Source organism: Littorina saxatilis, linkage group LG14 (assembly GCF_037325665.1).
Source record: "Littorina saxatilis isolate snail1 linkage group LG14, US_GU_Lsax_2.0, whole genome shotgun sequence".
NCBI lineage: Eukaryota > Metazoa > Mollusca > Gastropoda > Littorinimorpha > Littorinidae > Littorina > Littorina saxatilis.
In genome coordinates, this window is record NC_090258.1 from 40,827,593 (window position 1) to 40,853,284 (window position 25,692).

The 25,692-nt window shown below is 40.6% G+C and overlaps 1 protein-coding gene across 1 annotated transcript in view; it reads left to right on the forward strand.

Moving 5' to 3' along the window:
• The first annotated feature begins 515 nt into the window (after positions 1-515).
• Positions 516-25,692, forward strand: part of LOC138946780 (uncharacterized) — a 49,607-nt gene continuing 24,430 nt past the window's right edge. The window contains exons 1-6 of the mRNA XM_070318182.1: positions 516-602; positions 13,689-13,944; positions 14,718-14,926; positions 15,143-15,410; positions 21,080-23,115; positions 24,103-24,243. Coding sequence (XP_070174283.1) covers positions 516-602; positions 13,689-13,944; positions 14,718-14,926; positions 15,143-15,410; positions 21,080-23,115; positions 24,103-24,243 — 2,997 coding nt within the window. The remainder of the gene's footprint in view (positions 603-13,688; positions 13,945-14,717; positions 14,927-15,142; positions 15,411-21,079; positions 23,116-24,102; positions 24,244-25,692) is intronic.

A 25,692-nucleotide genomic window follows, 5' to 3' on the forward strand; every position in this document is an offset into this window, starting at 1 on the left:
GGGTGGTGTTGATAAAGAAAAAAACAGTAACGGTGGTGGTTGATGAACACGAAACTCCTGTGTGACCTTATTTACGTAGCTGTCACCGTGGCCCACATAATTATGTCTTTGGCGAGGATGAGGATGAGTTGCTTCCAGTGCATATACACAATGTATAGTTGCCGCTGTTTTCCAGGGCTGAAAGATCCGATCAAGAAATCAGGATTTCCTGATTAAAGAACTACTGTCCCGAGAAAAAAGTCAGAGCTAACGAGTCTCCCCGGGTAGATTTTTTTCTGATTATAAATATTATCAACTTTAATCCCTATACTTTTTTGGGAGATGTATTTCTCAAACAAGAAGTGAGAACGTATCACTTATAAAGCAATCAGATTCCATCTCGTCAACATAGCGAACAAGCAAGCAGGGCACTGACAAACATAACATATGCGGCAAAGTGATTAAATCCAGAGGGAGAGGCATAGACCTTGCTTTTACGGCGTTTGTTGACGTGCAGATCGTACGAAATCTCGGCGATGCATCCCAACTTTATAGACATGGGCGACAGTGCTGTGATTGTCAAACCCAATAAAAAGGACTTCCTCGACAAGGCGATGTTTAAGGTAAGCGTCAAAATATTTGGCAACGGAAATAACGCGACAATGTCTGGATGTATTCATGGCTTCAGCAAAATGACCTTGAAATAAAGTAACATCACATTAACCTTCACCGGATCACGCTTTGGACTACACAGTCCGGATGATGTGGGTAGTGTACGATCCTTACTTTTTAAAGAAGGATTCAACGTAAAAAGTATGGGTTGTACCCGACCTACGCCATCCGAATAGGGATACACTCTTTACCGCGTACCGCCTCTTTGCAGAGTATGGGTCGTCCACGTCCCACAACATCCGGACTTTGTAGTTCAAATGACGTCATTGTTTATTTGTTTGTATACAAAGATAATCCTTTCAAATTTGGTCGACAGGAAGGTTCTTTGATGTTTGAGGATTACATGAAGCCTCAATCAAAATCTCCCAATAATTTCAGAGATACAGACACTTGTGTGAGGCTCTGGGTCGTCCACGACCCAGGAAGCACAGTGAAGGTTAAATTAAGGCTAAATTTGTGTTGTCTAAAAATGCTAGTACTAGTGTGACTACATTGAATTCCTTTCTTTTGTCCAGACACACAATATTTCAGTTCTCAGTTTTAACGGTCTAATTCCTTTGTCAGCTACTGATTCAGGCCCGTTGTCAGTTTGAAGCAAGTCTTGACTTTTGTCAAAGGGAAATTCTTTTTCAAATCATCATTTATGACCCTTTCAGGGGAGAAATGGCACGAAAAATAAAAACTGACTGTTTGCAATTTGTTTTCCAATATGTTGATTTATTATGAAGCTTGAAAGCATAACAAGTCACATTCATGCTCACTTTTAGAACTAGCACCAGTTTGTTTGTTTTTTAAACAGATGGATTTGTTCAAAAAATTTCCAAAAAGTGACAGTACGCCGAAGCTCTTCATTAAAAAAAATCGTTGAGGCTGCATGTTTGAAATTTCTCATCGTATGTTCACCAGTAGCTATTACCCATAATTACAGAACAGAGGCATGCAATGAGGGAAGATACAATAGACCCTATCGGTATTCCAAGCTCTCGTGATCTCTCGCAAACTTCAGAGCATAGCAAAGCATGCGGTACAGCGATCTCGTGCGAGCTGCACAAGCCAAAGTTCGAAGTTCTCGCGATGTTCAAATCATAACAAAGAGCGTGTCTCGCGAGAGCTGCTCAGATACCGAAAAGGTCTATTGTGTATGCAAAACAAACAAGTCGCGTAAGGCGAAATTACAACATTTAGTGAATCTGTCGACCCCACAGAGTGAAACTGAACATACTGCATTTGTTTTCACCAAGACAAAACAGCTTCGTCAATCCCTGCGGCAAGGAAGACGCTCACTTTTTCCATGCAACACGAAATGAAACTGACATGCAAGATTAGCGAAATAGCCTATTGCGGTAAGCAGGAAAGCGCGCTTTTCTGTATTCCTTTAAACTGTCTGAGCTTGTTTTGGATACAACATATTATATCTTTTTGGAATCAGGAAATGATAAAGAATAAGATGAAATCATTTTTGGATCGATTTCTTAACTTATAATCGTAGTACTATACTAATTAACCTATTTTCGTTAATTGTGATCACATTTTAAGAGTAAACATGACATATGTATTATATTTTTATATTCAAAATTTAACGAAGAATACGACGCAATCAACTTTAAATCTGTTTGCGGGCGGGGATGTAGCTCAGTCGGTAGCGCGCTGGATTTGTCTCCAGTTGGCCGCTGTCAGCGTGAGTTTCCCCACGTTCTCAGAGTCAACTTTGTGTGCAGACTCTCCTCGGTGTCCGAACACCCTACTCCGTCACGGCGGAGGGCTGACCGTGCACCCAAAAGCGGACTCAACCAAATGGGTATTTTTTGAAAGCTTGGGGCCTGCCGAACATAAAAATCGATGTTAACAAGAAATATTCATGGGCGCACTTTCTCTTTTCAGTCAAAATTCAACTATACCCTGAAGATTGATGCACGAGCATTTCAGACGCTTGCCTCTGAAAAAAGAAGTTCTCAGCCAAATTACGAACTCAAACTGGTACGTTTTACATATAAATGTGTTAGTTGGTATCTTTTGATTATCACAAAACAATTTGCGACTGCTTTGGCCGAGGATGCTGGTGACAGTATCATTATTATGAACCCTACCCTAAATCCAGGAAAGACGTCGTCCAAAATGTAGGTAAGTTTTGATTAAAAATAAATTCACACAAGACTAGTATTGTTGTTTGGCTTCAATGGATATATTTTCGTCAAGTATGATGTCTTTACATAATATCTGTAAAATATGAATGGATTTAAACCATATACTATGTCACTATGACCTTCCAATCTTCCTAACCCCCAGCCCAGTAAAGCGTGCGAGACGTTTCCTGAAAAAATGTCGCTTTGTGGTGCGAGTTCAGTGTGACATGATTAGTTTCCAGAACCCCATTTCTGACTTTCGAAGTTTATCTACATACATTTAGCAATGCACGAGCAAAATATGACAACTTAATGGTGCCTTTTGGTTTAATGCTATGGTAAAAAATCCTAGTGATAGTGTTTACAGCTTGAAACAAAACATAACAGAGGGGAATAGTCTTCCTCAATCTGGTTCAGAGCATAATGTATTTCTATTTTCAGAGGTAGCATTATTTCTGATAAGAGCTAGAGCCAATATAATGATGCTGAATATTTGAAAAATGAACTTTGTGACTCATCTGAGTAGCAGAAGAGCCTTCGTGATCTTCAGCGTAAGGCTGGCTGTCTGTCTTCAAGGTAATTCCTAGATGAACAACTTAACACTGCGTTCGATTATTCGCCCGTTTCTTAAGCTAGAGCTTTGAAACTTTACACGCGTCTAGGGCTACATGTACGCTTTACAATACGTAAAATATAGTTGACTCTCGCGTTATTTAAAGGTCACAACAAGGTCATTACCAGGCAAAAACGAGGGAAAACCGACGGAAAGTACCATTTTCTGCAACTGTTTGTTAGAAAAAGATTTCAAATTCAATTATTTTTGGGGGATTAACGCATCTCTAGACATGACAATCATCCGATTATCAGACATCAATTGTGGAGGTCACGACAAGGTCATTACCAGGCAAAAACGAGGGAAAACCGAGGGAAAATACCATTTTCTGCAACTTGTGTGAAAGTAAAAGCTTTCAAACTCCATCTTCTTCTGGTATTGGCGCATCTCTAGGCATGACAATCATCTGATTAACAGTCCTCAATTTTCAAGGTCACAACCAGGTCATTACCAGATAGAACCGAGAGAAAACCGAGAAAAAATACCATTTTCTATAACTTTTTTGTAAGTAAGAGCTTATAAACTCCATCTTCTTCTGGGATTAGCGCTGATTTCTATGACCCTGAAGTCTGAGGAAAGTTTTCTTGGCCCATGCCTAGTTTCAAGGTCATGACAAGGTCAAGTTTACACGTTTTCTATTTGTGTTCGGCTATTTTCTAAGCTAAAGCTGTTGAGGCAGATTCATGACATCTTCCTTCGCCCACAGGGGCTCTAGGGGGGTGGGCGGGGCTGGATGTAATAGGGGTAGAAGAGAAGGGGAGAGAGAAGAAAAAGTCAATGTTAAGGTGTTCATCTACCGATAGCCTTGCGGTCTGCAAGCCTGACTCTGAGGATCACACCGGCTCAGACAAGTCATAAAGTTGATATATTTTCCGTCGTTTTACCCAGTAATGACCTTGTTGTGTGACCTTTAAATATTACGAGAGTCAACAATATTTGTTTCATGTCTTATAATGCCCTAGACGTGTGTAAAATCCCATCCTTGTCATGACCTTCAAACATTGCATGGGTCAAGAAAACTTTCCAAAGACTTCAGGGTCATTGAAATCAGCGCTAATCCTAGAAGAAGATGGAGTTTATAAGCTCTTACTTACAAAAAAGTTGCAGAAAATGGTATTTTCCCTCGGTTTTCCATCGGTTTTATCTGGTAATGACCTTGTTGTGACCTTGAAAATTGAGGACTGTTAATCAGATGATTGTCATGTCTAGAGATGCGCCAATACCAGAAGAAGATGGAGTTTGAAAGCATTTACTTACACACAAGTTGCAGAAAATGGTATTTTCCCTCGGTTTTCCCCGGTAATGACCTTGTCGTGACCTCCACAATTCATGACTGTTAATCAGATGATTGTCATATCTAGAGATGCGCTAATTCAAGGAAACAATTGAATTTGAAAGTTCATTCTTACCAACAGTTGCAGAAAATGGTACTTTCCCTCGGTTTTACCTGGTGATGACCTTGTTGTGTGACCTTTAAATATTACGAGAGTCAACAATATTTGCGTTATGTCTCATAAATCCCAAGACGTGTGTAAAGTTGTAATTAAGCTTTAGCTTCGAAAATAGCTGACGTCCAGAAAGTATTTTATTTGACCGTAAAAGATATTCCCAAATAGAAAACGTGTAAATTTGACCTTGTCATGACCTTCAAACTAGGCATGGGCCAAGAAAACTTTCCTCGGACTTCAGGGTCATTGAAATCAGCGCTAATCCCAGAAGAAGATGGAGTTTATAAGCTCTTACTTACAAAAAAGTTATAGAAAATGGTATTTTCCCTCGGTTTTCTCTCGGTTCTATCTGGTAATGACCTTGTTGTGACCTTGAAAATTGAGGACTGTTAATCAGATGATTGTCATGCCTAGAGATGCGCCAATACCAGAAGAAGATGGAGTTTGAAAGCATTTACTTACACACAAGTTGCAGAAAATGGTATTTTCCCTCGGGTTTCCCTCGTTTTTTACCTGGTAATGACCTTGTCGTGACCTCCACAATTGATGTCTGATAATCGGATGATTGTCATGTCTAGAGATGCGTTAATCCCAGGAAACAATTGAATTTGAAATCTTTTTCTAACAAACAGTTGCAGAAAATGGTACTTTCCCTCGGTTTTCCCTCGTTTTTGCCTGGTAATGACCTTGTTGTGACCTTTAAATAACGCGAGAGTCAACTATATTTTACGTATTGTAAAGCGTACATGTAGCCCTAGACGCGTGTAAAGTCTCAAAGCTCTAGCTTAAGAAACGGGCGAATAATCGAACGCAGTGTTAAGTTGTTCATCTAGGAATTGCCTTGAAGACAGCCAGCCTTACGCTGACGATCACGAAGGCTCTCTTGCTACTCAGATGAGTCACAAAGTTCATTTTTCAAATATTCAGCATCATTATATTGGCTCTAGCTCTTATCAGAAATAATGCTACCTCTGAAAATAGAAATACATTATGCTCTGAACCAGATTGAGGAAGACTATTCCCATCTGTTATGTTTTGTTTCAAGCTGTAAACACTATCACTAGCAATTTTACCATAGCATTAAACCAAAAGGCACCATTAAGTTGTCATATTTTGCTCGTACATTGCTAAATGTATGTAGATAAACTTTGAAAGTCAGAAATGGGGTTCTGGAAACTAATCATGTCACACTGAACTCGCACCACAAAGCGACATTTTTTCAGGAAACGTCTCGCACGCTTTACTGGGCTGGGGGTTAGGAAGATTGGAAGGTCATAATGACATAGTATATGGTTCAAATCCATTCATATTATACAGATATTATGTAAAGACATCATACTTGACGAAAATATATCCATTGAAGCCAAACAACAATACTAGTCTTGTGTGAATTTATTTTTAATCAAAACTTACCTACATTTTGGACGACGTCTTTCCTGGATTTAGGGTAGGGTTCATAATAATGATACTGTCACCAGCATCCTCGGCCAAAGCAGTCGCAAATTGTTTTGTGATAATCAAAAGATACCAACTAACACATTTATATGTAAAACGTACCAGTTTGAGTTCGTAATTTGGCTGAGAACTTCTTTTTTCAGAGGCAAGCGTCTGAAATGCTCGTGCATCACTCTTCAGGGTATAGTTGAATTTTGACTGAAAAGAGAAAGTGCGCCCTTGAATATTTCTTGTTAACATCGATTTTTATGTTTGGCAGGTCCCAAGCTTTTAAAAAATACCCATTTGATAGAGTCCGCTTTTGGGTGCACGGTCAGCCCTCCGCCGTGACGGAGTACCCCCGTGTGTACACGCAAGCACAAGACCAAGTGCGCACGAAAAAATCCTGTAATCCATGTCAGAGTTCGGTGGGTTATAGAAACACGAAAATACCCAGCATGCTTCCTCCGAAAGCGGCGTATGGCTGCCTAAATGGCGGGGTAAAAACGGTCATACACGTAAAAGCCGTGGGAGTTTCACCCCATGAACGAACAAACAAATCTGTTTGCAAAAAATCGATTCAATGACAACTTTAATGAGCAATCTCATTAAATAATGTCAGTTTAAGCCGTCAAGCTGAAATGCAATACCAAAGTCCGGCCTTCGTCGAAGATTACTTGACCAAAATTTAAACCAATTTGGTTGAAAAAAGATGAGAGCGTGACAGTGCCGCCTCAACTTTCACAAAAAGCCGGATATGACGTCATCAAAGACATTTATCAAAAAAAAGAAAAAAAGTCTAGAGATATTATACTCAGGAACTCTCATGTAAAGTTTCATGAAGATCGGTCCAGTAGTTTCTCTGAATCGCTCTGCACACACACACATGTACAGACACTACACCACACCCTCATCTCGATCCCCAGTCAACGTTAAAACATTTAGTCATAACTTGACTAAATGTAAAAATGATCAGTTTACCATTGGTAAATATTCAAGTTGGTTTGATGTACAAAGAGGTACCAGACAGGGTAATCAACTGTCCCCTTATTTATATTCAATATTTGCTGAATTCTTGTATATTATGATTCGCCAGAGTAAAGAGATAAAAGGTATAAAAGTGACGGATGATGAAATATTGATATCTCAGTTTGCAGATGATACCTCACTGTTCTTAGATGGTTCAAAACAACCCTTTTGTGCATGTATACACGTTTTAAAGAAATTTTCCGTAATATCTGGTCTGAAAATGAATTATGAGAAAACCAGAGCAGTCTGGATTGGTTCACATAAAAACTGTAACATCAAATTTATGCCAGAAATTAAGCTCAGTTGGAACCCTGTAACATTTAAATCCCTGGTCATTTTTTTTCTCAACCAATTTAGATGAAATTATACCCTTAAATTATAATTAACATAAATTGGTCGAATTTGAACATTTGTTAAAGGCACAGTAAGCCTCCCGTAAACCACCACAGATACGGTCAGGCTTTTACACACAGTACAATCACCCTTTCATTTAAACACTCACCGATTGAGAACATCCTAGGTGCCCCTGTAAAGAGCGAACAATTTTCAAAGAATTTATTTTTGCGTGGTTTATCTTACCCCTGAGCCATCGTGAACCCGTGTGATCCAGTTTCCCTTTTTGAGTCACTTGAGAAAAAGTGACTCTATGTAATCGGTCAGTGTTAGTCTGTCCGGCCGGCCGTCCGGCCGGCCGTCCGGCCGGCCGGCCGTCCGTAGACACCACCTTAACGTTGGACTTTTCTCGGAAACTATCAAAGCGATCGGGCTCATATTTTGTTTAGTCGTGACCTCCAATGACCTCTACACTTTAACGATGGTTTCGTTGACCTTTGACCTTTTTCAAGGTCACAGGTCAGCGTCAAAGGAAAAATTAGACATTTTATATCTTTGACAAAGTTCATCGCATGTGATTGAAACTTTGTAGGATTATTCTTTACATCAAAGTATTTACATCTGTAGCCTTTTACGAACGTTATCAGAAAAACAAGGGAGATAACTAGCCTTTTCTGTTCGGCAACACACAACTTAACGTTGGGCTTTTCTCGGAAACTATAAAAGTGACCGGGCTCAAATTTTATGTAAACGTGACTCATTGTGTTGTGAATAGCAATTTCTTCCTGTCCATCTGATGCCTCATATAATATTCAGAACTGCGAAAGTGACTCGATCGAGCGTTTGCTCTTCTTGTTATATTTAGTCAAGTTTTGACTAAATATTTTAACATCGAGGGGGAATCGAAACGAGGGTCGTGGTGTATGTGTGTGCGTGTGTGCGTGCGTGCGTGCGTGTAGAGCGATTCAGACCAAACTACTGGACCGATCTTTATGAAATTTGACATGAGAGTTCCTGGGTATGATATCCCCGAACGTTTTTTTCATTTTTTTGATAAATGTCTTTGATGACGTCATATCCGGCTTTTCGTGAAAGTTGAGGCGGCACTGTCACGCCCTCATTTTTCAACCAAATTGGTTGAAATTTTGGTCAAGTAATCTTCGACGAAGCCCGGACTTCGGTATTGCATTTCAGCTTGGTGGCTTAAACATTAATTAATGACTTTGGTCATTAAAAATCTGAAAATTGTAAAAAAAAAATAAAAATTTATAAAACGATCCAAATTTACGTTTATCTTATTCTCCATCATTTGCTGATTCCAAAAAAATATAAATATGTTATATTCGGATTAAAAACAAGCTCTGAAAATTAAATATATAAAAATTATTATCAAAATTAAATTGTCCAAATCAATTTAAAAACACTTTCATCTTATTCCTTGTCGGTTCCTGATTCCAAAAACATATAGATATGATATGTTTGGATTAAAAACACGCTCAGAAAGTTAAAACAAAGAGAGGTACAGAAAAGCGTGCTATCCTTCTTAGCGCAACTACTACCCCGCTCTTCTTGTCAATTTCACTGCCTTTGCCATGAGCGGTGGACTGACGATGCTACGAGTATACGGTCTTGCTGAAAAATGGCATTGCGTTCAGTTTCATTCTGTGAGTTCGACAGCTACTTGACTAAATATTGTATTTTCGCCTTACGCGACTTGTTCACAATGTAGTCGTCACGGTTAGTCATTTGAATGCGACTCGATGTGAGCTTATCTACAATAGCACGTTTTTATGCACGAAACAAACGGCTGTGGTTCACAAGAACTCTAGCGATGGCTTTTGACTGTTGAGAGGAACGGCGATATGCATAAACCGTCGTTTGCTACGACCCTTGCGTGACCCTGCTTCCGGGCTTTTCTTTTTTCAAACTTTCACAACTTCGAATTGTACTGATCTTGTCTTGATGAAAAAAGAATTCTTTTATTATTGAAGAATGTTTGTGTAACAAGCTGTCAATTTATTATTTAGATTTTAAAAGTTAGGTCTTGCGCAAAAACGCACCACGGTCCAAAAACATTCTGATAATCATCGATCCACAGCTATGGCCAGTTTACATCGATAGAATGAGACCCGAAGGGAAGTAACTCATTTTTGACCTGAGTTCAGGATGGGTCCAAAAAGTGTTCGAGACAATCTGCAAAATTAATTCTTAAAAAATTGCTCGCTCTTTACGTAGGGCACCTAGGATGTTCCCGTTTGGTGAGCGTTCAAAATGGAAGGGTGTTTGTACTGTGTGTAAAAGCCTGACAGTATCTGTGATGGTTTACGGGAGGCTTACTGTCCGGGCGTGATTTCCGTAAATGAATATTCATTACAGCCGTCCAGCACCAAAAAGAGGCGCCATTGTTGTAGAGGAGCAAGTCCACGAAAATAAATTCTTTGAAAATTTCTCACGCTCGACAGAAAGCAGCCAGGATGTTCCAGTTCGGTGAGCGTTCAAATGGAAGTATGCTTGTACTGTATGTAGACGCTCGGGGAGCTCTGTGATGGTTTACGGGAGGCTTACTGTGCCTTTAAGGTCGTGGTCTAGAAGAAATGTAACCCCTTTTGGAAAAATTACAGTTATTAAGAGTCTGGCATTGTCTAGATTACCTGTTTATGAATCTACCAGACCCTGAGGAGAAGTTTTTGTTTGAGTTAAATAAGTTATTTTTTTCTTTCCTGTGGAATAACAAGAAGGACAGAATGAAGAGATTAACAGCATATCATTATCAGTCATATGAAGTTGGAGGGCTTAAAATGGTTGAAATGTTCTTTAGGCCAAAAAAAAAAAAGGTCTGTTTACGGTAACCCGACCGACCCTATTTTTTTTGCGGGACCCTAGACTTTTTTTTGGCATTTGGAAGGGGAAAAAAAAAAAAAATCTTGCAAAATAACGTAAAAATATGGTTTTTTGGAGAAAAAATAAATAAATAAAATCCCGACCTACCGACCCTATTTTTTTGGTTTAAGCGTGTTTATTCAAATTCACATACACACGTTTCAAACAATAACAACATTGAGAACGTTAACAAGCAGATTGCTTATGGACACGTTCTTGAACTTATAATCAATACACATTCAGATAGCAAAACATGGCGAACAAGTGATAGCTTCAACACTTATCTTGATAATCTTTAATTATATTTTATACAAATAGGGTAAAGAGAGAGAGAGAGAGAGAAAGAGAGAGAGAGAGAGAGAGAGAGAGAGAGAGGGAGAGGGAGAGAGAGAGAGGGAGGGAGAGAATGCCTGGCTACATCAATTGCACAGTTAATATAATATCAGCCGAAGCGATTAGTTAACATAACATAGTCTTGTACAACAGAGAATATTTTCGTGTTCAAAGATATAGTTAAATCAGTATTTCCAAACAAGAGTGTTTTGCAGTCCAGAACGTGTGTTGGCAGACTATTGAATAAAATGGTTCTATGTTCTTTAAATTTTGGACAGTGTAATAAGAAATGTTCAGAATCTTCCGGGCATGCTCCACACGTACATTCTAAATTATCAGAGAGGTGTCGGTTAACTAAGTCTTGTTGCAAATCGCTCATGTTTAATCTCAACCTGCTGTGAAGTACCTGTCCCTGGCGGTTGCCTAGATAATAATACGGTGGAACAACAACATCTCCATCGGTCAAATACCTTTTAAATTCACCAACTGACTGCGTTTGTTGTATATTTTCTGGAAGATTATTCCACAAAGCTGTCGTTGAAGGAAAAAATGAAGATTTATATAACTCACTTCTGCACAATGGAAACTTACGTTCAAGAGGGCGTCGTCTGTGGTAAGGATTTACATCGGAAACCAGGACCGGCAGTTTGGAATATAAATATTCTGGGGTTAAACGATTTACAATTTTATAATACAGCAAAAGTTTATGACGACGTCGCCTTTTTTTGGCCTATGTTACTGTAAACAGACCTATTTTTTTTTTGCCTTATCAGCTCTAAAGATTTCCTGGTTACAGCGGGTTCTTTATAGCGAAGGAAAAGTAACAGAACTTCTACACATTCTATGTCCACCTGTACATGGTATTCATAAGAGAGGAGACAAGTTTGGAAATTTGCTGATGCAAAGAGTCCATAATCCCTTTTGGAGAGATGTTTTTAAACATTATCAGCATTTCGCATGTAAATGTGTCCTCATCTCCCGGAGCGATTTTGCTTTAGAGCGTTTGTATTATAATGTAAATATCTGTATAGATAAAAAATAAATAAAAAATAAAAAAAGAGTTATTTTCAACAGAAACTGGATGGAAAATGGTATTACGACAGTCGGTCATTTGATGGGAGCAAATGGTTTTTGGACATATATAATGATTAAACTACAATATCCAAATGTACATGTAAACTTTCTGTTTTTTGAGGGCGTATTACGTTCCATTAAGAATTACCAAAAAAGATTAGCGTTGGATGCAGATCCTAATAATGTTTTTCATATTGGTGAAGATGTATGGAGAAAAAAATCCAAAGGGGGAGTGAAACACATTTAGACCCACCTGGTTAAAAAAGATGGCACCTTACAATGCATGGAAAAATGGTCTAATATATTGAATATTGATGTGGATGTTAGAAGAGTATTTTTGACACTAATAAGAACTACACAAGACACATACCTGAGATGGTTCCAATACAGAGTATTATGTAGAATCTTGCCCACCCAAAGCTTGTTATTTTTAATTAAAAAAAAATGCTGATTCACCCTTGTTGTTTTTGTCAACATGAGGAAGAAACCTTAGAACATTTGTTTTGGGACTGTACTAGTGTTCAGCTGTTTTGGTCTGATTTCATAGAATGGTTATGTTTACATTTTGCACATTGCGTTAATTTGAAACTCTCAAAAGAGCTTATTATTTTAGGACATTTGCATAATGTATACACTGATGTCGTTTTGGATCTATTTATTCTCCTTGCTAAAAAATGTATATTTAGAGCTAAGTTGAATAAGATTGCCCCAACACTTATTACATTTTGTTGTGAAAAGTATGTATATTTAGAGCTAAGTTGAATAAGATTGCCCCAACACTTATTACATTTTGTTGTGAAAAGTATGTATATTTAAAGCTAAGTTGAATAAGATTGCCCCAACACTTATTACATTTTGTTGTGAAAAGTATGTATACTTAGAGCTAAGTTGAATAAGATTGCCCCAACACTTATTACATTTTGTTGTGAAAAGTATGTATATTTAGAGCTAAGTTGAATAAGATTGCCCCAACACTTATTACATTTTGTTGTGAAAAGTATGTATATTTAGAGCTAAGTTGAATAAGATTGCCCCAACACTTATTACATTTTGTTGTGAAAAGTATGTATATTTAGAGCTAAGTTGAATAAGATTGCCCCAACACTTATTACATTTTGTTGTGAAAAGTATGTATATTTAGAGCTAAGTTGAATAAGATTGCCCCAACCTTTATTACATTTTGTTGTGAAAAGTATGTATATTTAGAGCTAAGTTGAATAAGATTGCCCCAACACATTACATTTTGTTGTGAAAAGTGTAAAACAAATACTTTTGATTGAAAAGTACAATTCTAGTATAAATAATAATTATGGTAAATTTGAAAGAGACTGCCGTCTATATAAACACTTTTTTCATTGATGTTCTACAAAGATATAACAACTTGTTGTTCTATATTCCTATTACCCACTGTAAAGATAGATATGTTTATATCCATAGTACCTCATGTATGTTTTGAGATCAGATATTGCCAGTATATAATTATTACAGTGTAACCACCGCCCCCACCATCTACCCCCTCCCCCCTCTCTCCCTAACTCTCCCCTCTATGTGAATAGAAGTAGAGTAGAGTCCACAATCAACACCACACGCCTAATCACAAAAAGAGTGTACCAAAAAATTTTCTATTTTATCCCTTGTTGGGAATCCCTCTCGGCTTTCTTTGTTTAGTTGGGGAACTGAGAGGGTATCGGCAAGCCTCGATCCCCCACTAAACAAAAAAAAAGTCTCTCTGGATTCCCAAACGGAGTTAGATCATTGTGCAATTTGCAGATTGGCAGCAAGTACGGGTTCAGTATGATGCACGACGAGGAGCAGACCCTGATGATGGAGCCTGAGCAGAGGACGGAGCATCAGATTAACACGTTGCTGTACAGCCTGCAGCTCATTCAGTCCTTCTGCCAGCACCCTCTACGCATCCAGCGTGAGATCGCCAAGCACGCCTTCTTCTGGCGCGTCAATAAAAAGCGTGTCATCGTCCGCCAGGGCCATGAGGCGCTTTACTACTACTTCGTCCTGCGTGGCCAAGGTCGGTGTCTTGAAGGCTTATAGCCTCTTGTTCAACATGTTTTTGTTTTCCTTGCTCTGTAATTAAAAGACCGGCACGGTTGGCCTAGTGGTAAGGCGTCCGCCCTGTGATCGGGAGGTCGTGGGTTTGAACCCCGGCCGGGTCATACCTAAGACTTTAAAATTGGCAATCTAGTGGCTGCTCCGCCTGGCGTCTGGCATTATGGGGTTAGTGCTAGGACTGGTTGGTCCGGTGTCAGAATAATGTGACTGGGTGAGACATGAAGCCTGTGCTGCGACTTCTGTCTTGTGTGTGGCGCACGTTATATGTCAAAGCAGCACCGCCCTGATATGGCCCTTCGTGGTCGGCTGGGCGTTAAGCAAACAAACAAACAAAATCTGTAATTAAAACTGACCCCTGATCTGCACAAGAGCGCCAAAAACATTACCCTTGACGACATTTCGCTTGAAAAGAAGTTTATTGATATCCATGGTTTTAATACTGGGCAGTGTTTCTAAAAACATGCCGTACACCTTGATTCAGATCGTACAAATTCTCTAGAGCTGGTGTAAACAGGCCCCTACCCACCTTATTTCTGTTTCAATGGTTGCCAGACAACACAACGTACGCCTACGAGTGAGATTGGACCTATTGGAACTCTATAATGTATTGAATTCAAATAATAACTGTTTTGTTCACGTTCGTACTGATTTTGTCTCTTTATTTTCCATTTAAAATGATACATGGAAATTGTTCTTTTGGTGTGAATGTTTCTCGTGCTGTTTCGGGACCAGCCATTGTAACGGAGGTGGTGCACTCGGAGAAAGGCTCGTACTGTAAGACGTGCTCCATTCTGACGGCGGGGGATGGGTTCGGGGAGAAGGCCATCACCGAACATAGCAAACGCACCGGCACCGTCACCTCACGCTCAGACATGCAGCTCCTTATCCTCACTAAGAAGGACTACATCAGCATCTTCGTGCCGGAGCGGTTCACCGATGGGGTTAGACATGCCGTTCCTTATGCTTACTGATTTTAGTGTCTTAGGCTGTGTGTGTGTGTGTGTGTGTGTGTGTGTGTGTGTGTGTGTGTGTGTGTGTGTGTGTGTGTGTGTTTCTGTGTGCGTGTGCATATATATGGGTGCACTTTACAGTATCAAGGTTTTTGCAAATGAAAAAAGATAACATGCACACGTCTGTTTGGCCGTGATTTGTCGTAGATCCCTGAATACATCAAGTACATGGCTGAGTGCAGCTGGATGAAGGGTTTCCCCATCGAGAAGATGCTTGGGGACCCCAAGAAGTGTTCCGCTCGTTACTTCCGTTATCGAACACTCATCGTGGCTGACAGCACCGATGAAGACTACTTGTACGTCATCCGCAACGGAAGGTGCCAGGTGCTGATGCTGATTGACTCCGAGGAGACAAGCTGGAGAGATCTGGAGCCCCTATTGAAGAAGCAACTCAACCAGTCCAACAAATACCTAGGTATGAGGTTTGTTTGTTTGTTCGTTCATGGGCTGAAACTCCCACGGCTTTTACGTGTATGACCGTTTTTACCCCGCCATTTAGGCAGCCATACGCCGCTTTCGGAGGAAGCATGCTGGGTATTTTCGTGTTTCTATAACCCACTGAACTCTGACATGGATTACAGGATCTTTTTCGTGCGCACTTGGTCTTGTGCTTGCGTGTACACACGGGGGTGTTCGGACACCGAGAAGAGTCTGCACACAAAGTTGACTCTGAGAAATAAATCTCTCCCGAACGTGGGGACGAACTCACGCTGACAGCGGCCAACTGGATACAAATCCAGCGCGCTACCGACTGAGCTACATCCCCGCCCTAGGTATGAGGTGGAGCCAGTCTCGTTGGGGAGCGAGATGTAAAAGATGTGAAATATGTAAAAGATGTCAACTTCTCAGTTGCCAGCTTGATGACGACGGTATAAATCTCTTCTCGGTTGCTGCCGTGGCCCTAAATAGGGCCCAGGGGCCAGTTTCATAAGCCAGAAACACAGTCGATCGACTGCGGTTGAACGAGTGAAATACAGTAATCCAACAGAATCGGGTTTCACAAAGGAGATACCAGTCGGCCGACTGTACGTCTGTGTACAGGAAGTCGCCCGATTGCTCTCCCCCAGCACCGTGGTCGGACCACAGGCGGAAGGTATCGTCATAAAATTGGAGATGACGTGATCATCAAAACCCAATATGTGTTGTGCTATATAATAGAGCGTTCTTTTGTGTATGTGGTAAATATGATTTCTCTAAAATATTGCAAATGGTTCGAAAAATGTAATTACTAAAGTGTTTTGGGTTATAACCTGGGTTAGGATTAGTAACCTGGGTTAGGTTTAGGTTTGATATGTGAAGATCCTTCGTTTCTTACGCATGATTTAGTGTCCAAAAATATGCTCAGCACTGATGGTTATAACGGGTAAAAGTAGAGAGATAAAAAAAGTGTCCAAAGTATGATAGACCAACAGACAAGCTGACAGACAGACAGACCAACGAACAGAGTGAGCTATAGACAAGTGACTAAAGTCAGCTGGAAAAAATAATCCATAATACCCACCATTCCCAAAAATTTCCGAAGATGAGAATATGGACGGATTTCCGCGGATTTCTTTATTTATGTATTACTTGGGATAAAAAAAAAAATAGGTTACAGTCATAAACGCTGTCTTGTCTTATGTTTACACAGGCAGGCAACAGTCACGAACAGAGCCCTAACTATAATATACCATTTTATTATTTGTAGTACTCGCATAGGTGGGCAGCCAGAAAGTGCGTAGGCATGCAGCCGTAAGCAAAGATACATTGCGTAGGTGGGCAGCCGCAAAATCGATCAGTCGTGGTACAGATTGAAGAATTACGCTCCAACCGCGTGACTTTGGATGACACAACTTGGACCACATGTCAACTAATAAACAATAATGATATTCCAATAGACAGCAGTTTGATTGATAACCTTGATTTTCCGTAATAACTGCACAATGGGAAGTCAGAATTTACGCAAACTTTGCAAGAAAAGCATAAATAATCGAAGCTCAACGTTAACAAATGCATCGAAGAAAAGAATAAAATCGATGATGGGATGCTTTAACACCTTAGGTCGAAGTACAAACGCCAGTAATGTGATGATATGTCATTTTGGAGAAAATAGAGACGATTTTGTGCAGAAACTCACCCGGCGTGTTGCTCTTCATCGGTGAAAGTTAGTGCGGAGGCAATTCCCCAATGCAGCCACCGTCCACGGCGTGGGCTTGTGCGTCAATGATAACGCTTGGGCGGGGATATAGCTCAGTTGGTAGCGCGCTGGATTTGTATTCAGTTGGTCGCTGTCAGCGTGAGTTCGATCCCAGGTTCGGCGGAAATTTATTTCACAGAGTCAACTTTGTGTGCAGACTCTCTTCGGTGTCCGAACCTCCCCCCGTGTACACTACATTGGGTGTGCACGTTAAAGATCCCACGATTGACAAAAGGGTCTTTCCTGGCAAAATTGCTTAGGCACAGTTAATAATTGTCTACCTATACCCGTGTGACTTGGAATAATAGGCTGTGAAAGGTAAATATGCGCCGAAATGGCTGCAATCTACTGGCCGTATAAAATTTCATCTCACACGGCATCACCGCAAAGCGCCTAGAACTGTACCCACGGAATATGCGCGATAAAAGACTCATTGATTGATTGATTGATAACGCTATTGGTTTCTGCCCATTCAGTCAGTCTAGCATTTAAAACCGATGTGAACACTTTGCTTGATGTACTCAGTAAGATATTCCTCTGTAGTTGTCAGGATTGTTTGGGTCGCCTTTTTTGTATAAAGGTATTATGACTGACTTAGTCCACTCTTCCGAGAAGACTCCCTTGTTGAAAATTGCATTAAAAGGTTTAACAAGGTAGGGAATAATTTCCCAATTGATAATCCCCAACCCTTCAGCACTGAAGCAGCCTGCTTGTGTGTGTGTGTGAGAGAGAGAGAGAGAGAGAGAGAGAGAGAGAGAGAGAGAGAGAGAGAGAGAGAGAGAGAGAGAGAGAGAGAACGAACGAACGAACGAACGAACGAACTTTATTACTCAAGGATGGAGATTTTAGGCTCACGCCTAGTCTTACAATCTGTCCCTGCTAAACTAAGACATAAAAATAAAGACAATAAAAGGACAATCGCAATCATACAGTATTACTAATTACAACATTACCTATACGAATACATAATGCATGATAGAACATTGAAATGTACATGTATGTCAATTTATTCCCCCCTCTGCTTCTTTACCTCTGTAAACTTGTAGGGGTAGTTATTTTTCGATAATGACCCAGCAACCAAACAAATAACGACCCAGCAACAGCCTGAATCCTCGATAGCGCAATGGGTTGAGAAGTTGTTCTGTTTCGGTACTACTTTTTGCGACTGAAAAGTTCCGAACGCTCTAATGTACGAAGTATACATCTCTGGAGCAAACAATACAAACATACCGCATTTAAATTAACAAATACTGGCCTGAACTCATGAATCTCCATATAAAATCCATGAGTTCGGTTGTTTTCTGAATCTAGATCTGCCGTGCTCAAACCGTTCATCACAAGCAATTTCCCAAGGCAAGTAACTCATACGTTGTCTAGCGACAAGAGTAGTTCCCCTTCTTTTCACTCAGTTTCTTCGACAACAGACTGCAATCCGACGGTCAGTTTTCAACAATATTTCATTTAATAAACAGATCACACGCAACCAAATGCACACATCTCATCAATTTAAACAACATAAAGCGGTTTCATACACTATTTTCCCCAGAAAACTGACCTTCATACAGTTTTTAACGTTTGAACACGGGTGCAAAAGTTCGTCTGCTAGTCCCATTTGACGAAAGAACATTATCCTAAGCGATACCAAAACATATACAGAACACACAATATCTGCCTTTGCCGCCACAGCAGAATAACAGCATATCTGTGTACTTGATTTTAGTCCAAAATAGGAAAACTGACAAGAAGTGTTAACAGAATGGAATGATTTGCACGGAACTATACAACCGCGCATTAATCGATCGCCTGCGCAGGTTGACTGGTTGAGTGAATAGGATTCGATCAAACTTTGGTTGAGTGAATAGGATTCGATCAAACTTTCGCAAAAAAAACTCCTCTTTTCTTTGAATAACTGAAGAAAGGAGGAATAAAGAGGTTACACACCTCGTCTCAGTGATTATAAAAAATAATGGTCTGAGTTCGCGGTCATGAAAAAGCTCGCTAAAGCTCGCATTTTTCATGATCCGCTAACTTCGACCATTATTTTTAATAATCACTGAGACTCGGCATGTAACCTCTACATAATACAACGGAAAAGAAAAGTCGACTCGCACACACACGCGCGCCGCATGCCTGCAATCACGTTCGCACTCAATACAACACACACACTCACACACACACACACTCACACACACACACACACACACACACACACACACATAAACACACACTCACACACACACACACACACATACACAGAGAGAGAGAGAGAGAGAGAGAGAGAGAGAGAGAGAGAGAGAGAGAGAGAGAGAGAGAGAGAGAGAGAGAGAGAGAGAGAAATTTTACTTTATACAACTCATTTGTTCAGATCTGTTTTTACATTTAGTCAAGTTTTGACTAAATGTTTTAACATAGAGGGAGAATCGAGACGAGGGTCATGGTGTATGTGTGTATGTGTGTGTGTGTGTGCGTGTGTGTGTGTGTAGAGCGATTCAGAGTAAACTACTGGACCGATCTTTATGAAATTTTCCATAAGAGTTCCTGGGTAGGATATCCCCAGATATTTTTTTCATTTTTTGAGTCACTTGAGAAAAAGTGACTCTATGTAATCGGTCAGTGTTAGTCTGTCCGGCCGGCCGGCCGGCCGTCCGTAGACACCACCTTAACGTTGGACTTTTCTCGGAAACTATCAAAGCGATCGGGCTCATATTTTGTTTAGTCGTGACCTCCAATGACCTCTATACTTTAACGATGGTTTCGTTGACCTTTGACCTTTTTCAAGGTCACAGGTCAGCGTCAAAGGAAAAATTAGACATTTTATATCTTTGACAAAGTTCATCGGATGTGATTGAAACTTTGTAGGATTATTCTTTACATCAAAGTATTTACATCTGTAGCCTTTTACGAACGTTATCAGAAAAACAAGGGAGATAACTAGCCTTTTCTGTTCGGCAACACACAACTTAACGTTGGGCTTTTCTCGGAAACTATAAAAGTGACCGGGCTCAAATTTTATGTGAACGTGACTCATTGTGTTGTGAATAGCAATTTCTTCCTGTCCATCTGATGCCTCATATAATATTCAGAACTGCGAAAGTGACTCGATCGAGCGTTTGCTCTTCTTGTTCGATAAATGTCTTTGATGACGTCATATCCGGCATTTTGTAAAAGTTGAGGCGGCACTGTCACACCCTCATTTTTTAATCAAATTGATTGAAATTTTGGCCAAGCAATCTTCGACGAAGGCCGGACTTCGGTATTGCATTTCAGCTTGGTGGCTTAAAAATTAATTAATGACTTTGGTCATTAAAAATCTGAAAAATTGTAAAAAAAAAAATTAAACAAAATTCTAAAACGATCCAAATTTACGTTCCTCTTATTCTTCATCATTTTCTGATTCCAAAAACATATAAATATGTTATATTTGGATTAAAAACAAGCTCTGAAAATTAAATAAATTAAAAATTATGATCAAAATTAAATTTTCGAAATCAATTTAAAAACATTTTCATCTTATTCCTTGTAGGTTCCTGATTCCAAAAACATATAGAGAAGATATGTTTGGATTAAAAACACGCTCAGAAAGTTAAAACGAAGAGAGGTACAGTAAAGCGTGCTATGAAGCACAGCGCTGTGAGTTCCACAGCTTGACTAAATGTAGTAATTTCGCCTTACGCAACTTGTTGTTGTCTTATGATTGTACAGTGGCAAGATTATAACATTCCAATAAAGTACGGAGACATTCAGAGTTTCCCTCCTTCTTGCGAATAGGTAAATGATTTATTATGTTCTTTTCTGGGGGGGGGGGGGGGAGGGGGTGGCGGTGGTTTGTAGATTCTACCTCAATATAAATCTCGGTGTGTGTCTGCGTTGGCGTCTGTGTCTGTCTTTGTGTATGTACTCTGTTGCAGATGTGTTCCAAGCGCAGGACAAGAGGCGGATGGAAGAAAACCGCACACCGCTGCCGACGTCGGCATCGGACATGAGAAAGGGATTCCTTCCATCGTCTGCTTGGAGGAAACTCACAATACTGCCGGGTACCACACATGAGAGCATGTGGAACGAACAAGAACAGAATCAAGTGCCATCAGTGCTGAATAGAGCGATAGGAAGCGCACCAGTGTCGAGGAGAAACACAGAGATAAGACAGCACCAGCAGCGAAGATTAACGGTGGGATCCGTCTCGTTCAGAGAGGACAATCAAGTGTCACCAGTGCTGAATAGAGCGATTGAAAGCGCACCAGCGTCGAGGAAAAACACAGAGGCAAGAGACCTCCAGCAGCAAAGATTCACGAAGGGATCAGTCTCGTTAAGCGAGGACAGCCTGTCCGCCCACGTGGCGTCTTCACGGAGCAAGTCGTTTCGAGACAGCAGAGAAGCAAACCAGGCACCAAAAGCAGCATTACACAAGAAGAGTACACACACCCGACCTGTGTCATCGGAGCAAAACGAGGACAGCCCACGATCACCGTCTCCCACGAGAAGAAGCCCGTCGTTCCAAACGACCAGGTCGTTGGCTCCTTCGCCTTCGAGGAAGTTCACGACAGGCTCTTTATTGCCGGACTTTGTCAAAGATCTCTCAGACTCCACAAACCTGAGTCCCTCCCGCGTGTCCTTCGTAGACGATCCAATGGAATCTGTGGCCGAGGCGGGCCTTGATTTGACGATAGGCAAGCTAATGGAGGAGATGATGAGCTTTGCCGACGACGCGGGCATGGAAACAATAAGAGAGGAGCGGCGCTGGGAGCGTTCCTTCTCTCTACACAGCGAAATCCCTGTTATCTTAGTGGGCAACACCGGGGATGTCGTTCCAGGAGGCAATAGCAATTATAACAGTAACACCGAGAACTATCACATCAACACCAAAGGCAATACCAACAAGGACAATAGTTGTAACAGCAAGGACAGTAAGAGCAAGTACAAAAACAGTAAGTACTGTGATAGTTACAGCAAGGACAGTAACAGCAAGGACGGTGCACGCACAAACGCCAGCGCAAAAGGGCATGCAGGCAGTGCCAGCAACACCAACAAATGGGACCAAGCCGGTGGCAGCAATTTCAGAAAGGGGCATGCAGCCAGAGACAGCAAGAACAACACAGGGCGTGGAGGCATCAAGAAGACTAACAGCACACGGGATGCAGGCAGTAGCGCCAGCGCGAAGTGGCGTGCAGGCAGTAGCTTCAACAGCAAGGGGGACGAAGGCAATAAGATTACTAACACCAAAGGAGATGCAGGTACAGCCACCAACAAGAAAGGCAAAGTAGGCAGAAACGCAAACAACAAGCGAGATTCAAGCACTAACAAAAAAGAGTACGCATACAGTATCAACAACAGTAACAAACAGAAAGCAGGCAGTGAAAGCATCCGAAACAAAGGTAATCGCTCTATCAAGGGACACGCAAGCAGCGACAGTCGCAAGGGCGACGAAGGCGCTAACACCAAAGGGAATGCAGACAAATACAGCAACAGCACAGGAGATGCAGGCGATAGTGGGAAGAACGAAGACAGCGGAGACAGCAGTGACTCCACCGACAGCAGTAGCTGCAGGAACACCACGCATAACCGAATATATCACAGAAACAATAACCACACAAAAATCAATGAAAATGACAACAGCAAAAGAAAATCAGTGAATATCCAACCAGAAACCAGAGAGAACAAGTCCACCCGTGGCAGGCAGAGGAAGTGGAATCCAGACATCATTCACAGCCCAGACAGCTTCGCTGACGTGGTTTTCGATGGCTCAAAAATATCCGAGTTCTCCCCCGACTTGGATCGCATTCGGCTATCTGAACCCTTTGCCGGTGCCAGTAAAGATTCTCAAAAAACAACTCCCGACGTCTCAGGATCTTCTTTTACGAGATCTTGCGATTTCGAGACGCTGACCAAATCTAATCTCCGAAGACGACCTCGACGACACTATCCACCACCCGAAAAAAAAGAAGAGGTAATCTGGTGAATGTCTCAGGTAAAAATGCATGTGCCTGTCTGTAAGCTCGTATCGCGCGCGCGGGCGTGTGTGTGAAATCATTCATTTTTGGACACACATTAACACATGACAAGTTTAAAAACTTCTTCCGAAACATTGCATAACATTTTAACAAATAACTGTAAGGCCTAAAAAAAAAATAGGTGTGGTTACGGTAACCCGACCTACCCTATTTTTAGGGGCCGACCCTATAACTTTTTATTACATTTTGTCAAAAAAAAGAACAAAAAAAAGAAAACGAGTGCAGAAAACGCAATGAAAGCGAAATCGCCCGAGTCGCACACTTATTTCCCTGTCAAGTAGGTTTAATTTGTACACATTAGAAAAAAAAGTTAAAAAAAAAAAAAAGTGATTGCCTACCTTCCTACCCTATTTTTTTTGGCTATGTTACCGTAACCACACTTATTTTTTGGGGGGGCCTAACGATCCAAACTTCGCTCTAAGTATCTCTGCGAAATTGCGAAAGTGCAGCGTGTTTTGTCATGATACCCCTAAAAAATGACGCAAAAAGTCCCGCTTTTGACCGCTCTTGCGATCGAAACCTGCAGCAGTAGGAATAGCATAGCACACGAAATACGCAAGGTAGCTAAACAAAACAATTTGATCAAGGTAGATAATTGATTTGAATTTCTTCTCGTATGTCAAAGTTGCAAAGTTTTGCCTATTTTATTGTTTTCGATTTTTCAATCAGACCTTCCGTTTTTGTCTGGTCGATTTTGAGGGTACCCTTATTCGAGCGGCGGTCACGTGATCCCTGTAAACGAAATCTTTAATTTAAAAGGTGATCCTGATAGTTAAGTAAACCGCCTTAACTGGCATATAAAGTTTTAATGAAATTACACTGGAATTAATGCTTTAATTTGGGTTCGAAATTTGTTGCAAAATTTTTTTTCTCCACGTTTAGTTCTCACATTCAAGCTGACTTTGGTATGATTATGTGTGGAGATTTCAAGCTGGGCCAAACGGCGATTGTACACGGTACCGCTGGAGTGCCGACCCCGCAAGCGCTGTAGTAGCGCCACTGGCAAGAAGGACCCCCAAAAAATCTTCGTGGAAATGGAAATACTGGGACCTGGGGATGTTTTTGTAAGTCACGGCTATAGTTTAGTGGCTAGAAGCGCTGACCAACAAGTGTTCAGATATTTTTCTAATTGTCGTTTCTAGATAGTAAAATATGTGCTGAAAACGGTCAGCTATCGCACCATCAAGAAATCGGTTCCCTAGTACCCCTTTAAGGGTCTGGAACCACCCCGGGTGGCAATATCGGGTCGCAACAAAGAGTGTTCCCCATAGCCGGAAAGAGCCTCAACCGTGAAAGATAGAAAGAAAGGTATTGAACAAAAAAGACGCACAACACCAATGTGAACCATTTGTGTGATCATACTTATATTAAAATATTGATGACCATGGAATAAATGGGTTATTTTTAGATTTCTGACCAAAAATCGCGAAAAACATGACAAATTGTCTTTTTTATAGCCTAAACTATGAAAGATTTAAAGACAAGTATTGAACACAAAATATAGCAATGGATAATGGCAACAACATTTGCTCTCATTGTTGTACAAAATTGTTGATTGGTTTTTTAATACTTTTCCGTTTTTGTGGATTTCACAAAGCATACCAATTAAACGGCCGTCCAGGTAACTCGTCCGAATTTTTGCGGCTAAGAGCCTCAACATTTGAAGATAGAAAGACTATCATCGAACAAAAACTATGGTAAACACTAATGTTAATAACTTTTGATCTCACACTGATATTGAAATATTGATGACCATGCAATTAATGGGCTATTTTCAGATTTGTGGGTACAAAATCGCCCAAAACATGACAAATTGTCTTTTTTCTAGCCTAAACTATGACAGATTTAAAGACAAGCATTGAATATAAAAGATTGAACGGGATAATAGCAACAACATTTGCACTCATTGTTGTACAAAATTGTTGATTGTTCTTGAATATTTTCCGTTTTTGTGGATTTCACAAAGCGTACCGATTAATCGGCAACCCGTGTCAATCATCCGAATTATTTCATGCTGCGCCAAAACGATTGAAAATGGATGGAATATTAGTGTTTGAAGACAAAAGGCGCACATTGTCATGTTAAGCATATCTTGTTACACCGTATACACATCAAAATCGTGATAGCTCTTGGTTTGAATTTTACAATGTTTGATTTTGTGCAAGTTACACACATTGATACTGACAAAATGTAATGATATTCCAGGACAATATATCCAGCGCGCTCTTTGGGTCCCCAAAACACTGTACATGGTGAGTCCCATGGTGGTGCCAAAGTAGAAAATAATTATATTCACTTTAGCGATAGTCCGCAGTAGACGACATCAAATGACACAGACTGTAATGATAACTCAAAACTCGTCATCGCTTTCAGCAAACGCGTCAAAGTCAACCTCCTCATCTTCTTCCTCGTCTTCCTCATCATCCTCTTCTCCACAACCACCATCTGCCAGAAGATTGATCAGCGACACAGGTAGGATGGGCTTGAGGCACCACACGGGTTCCAGGACACCG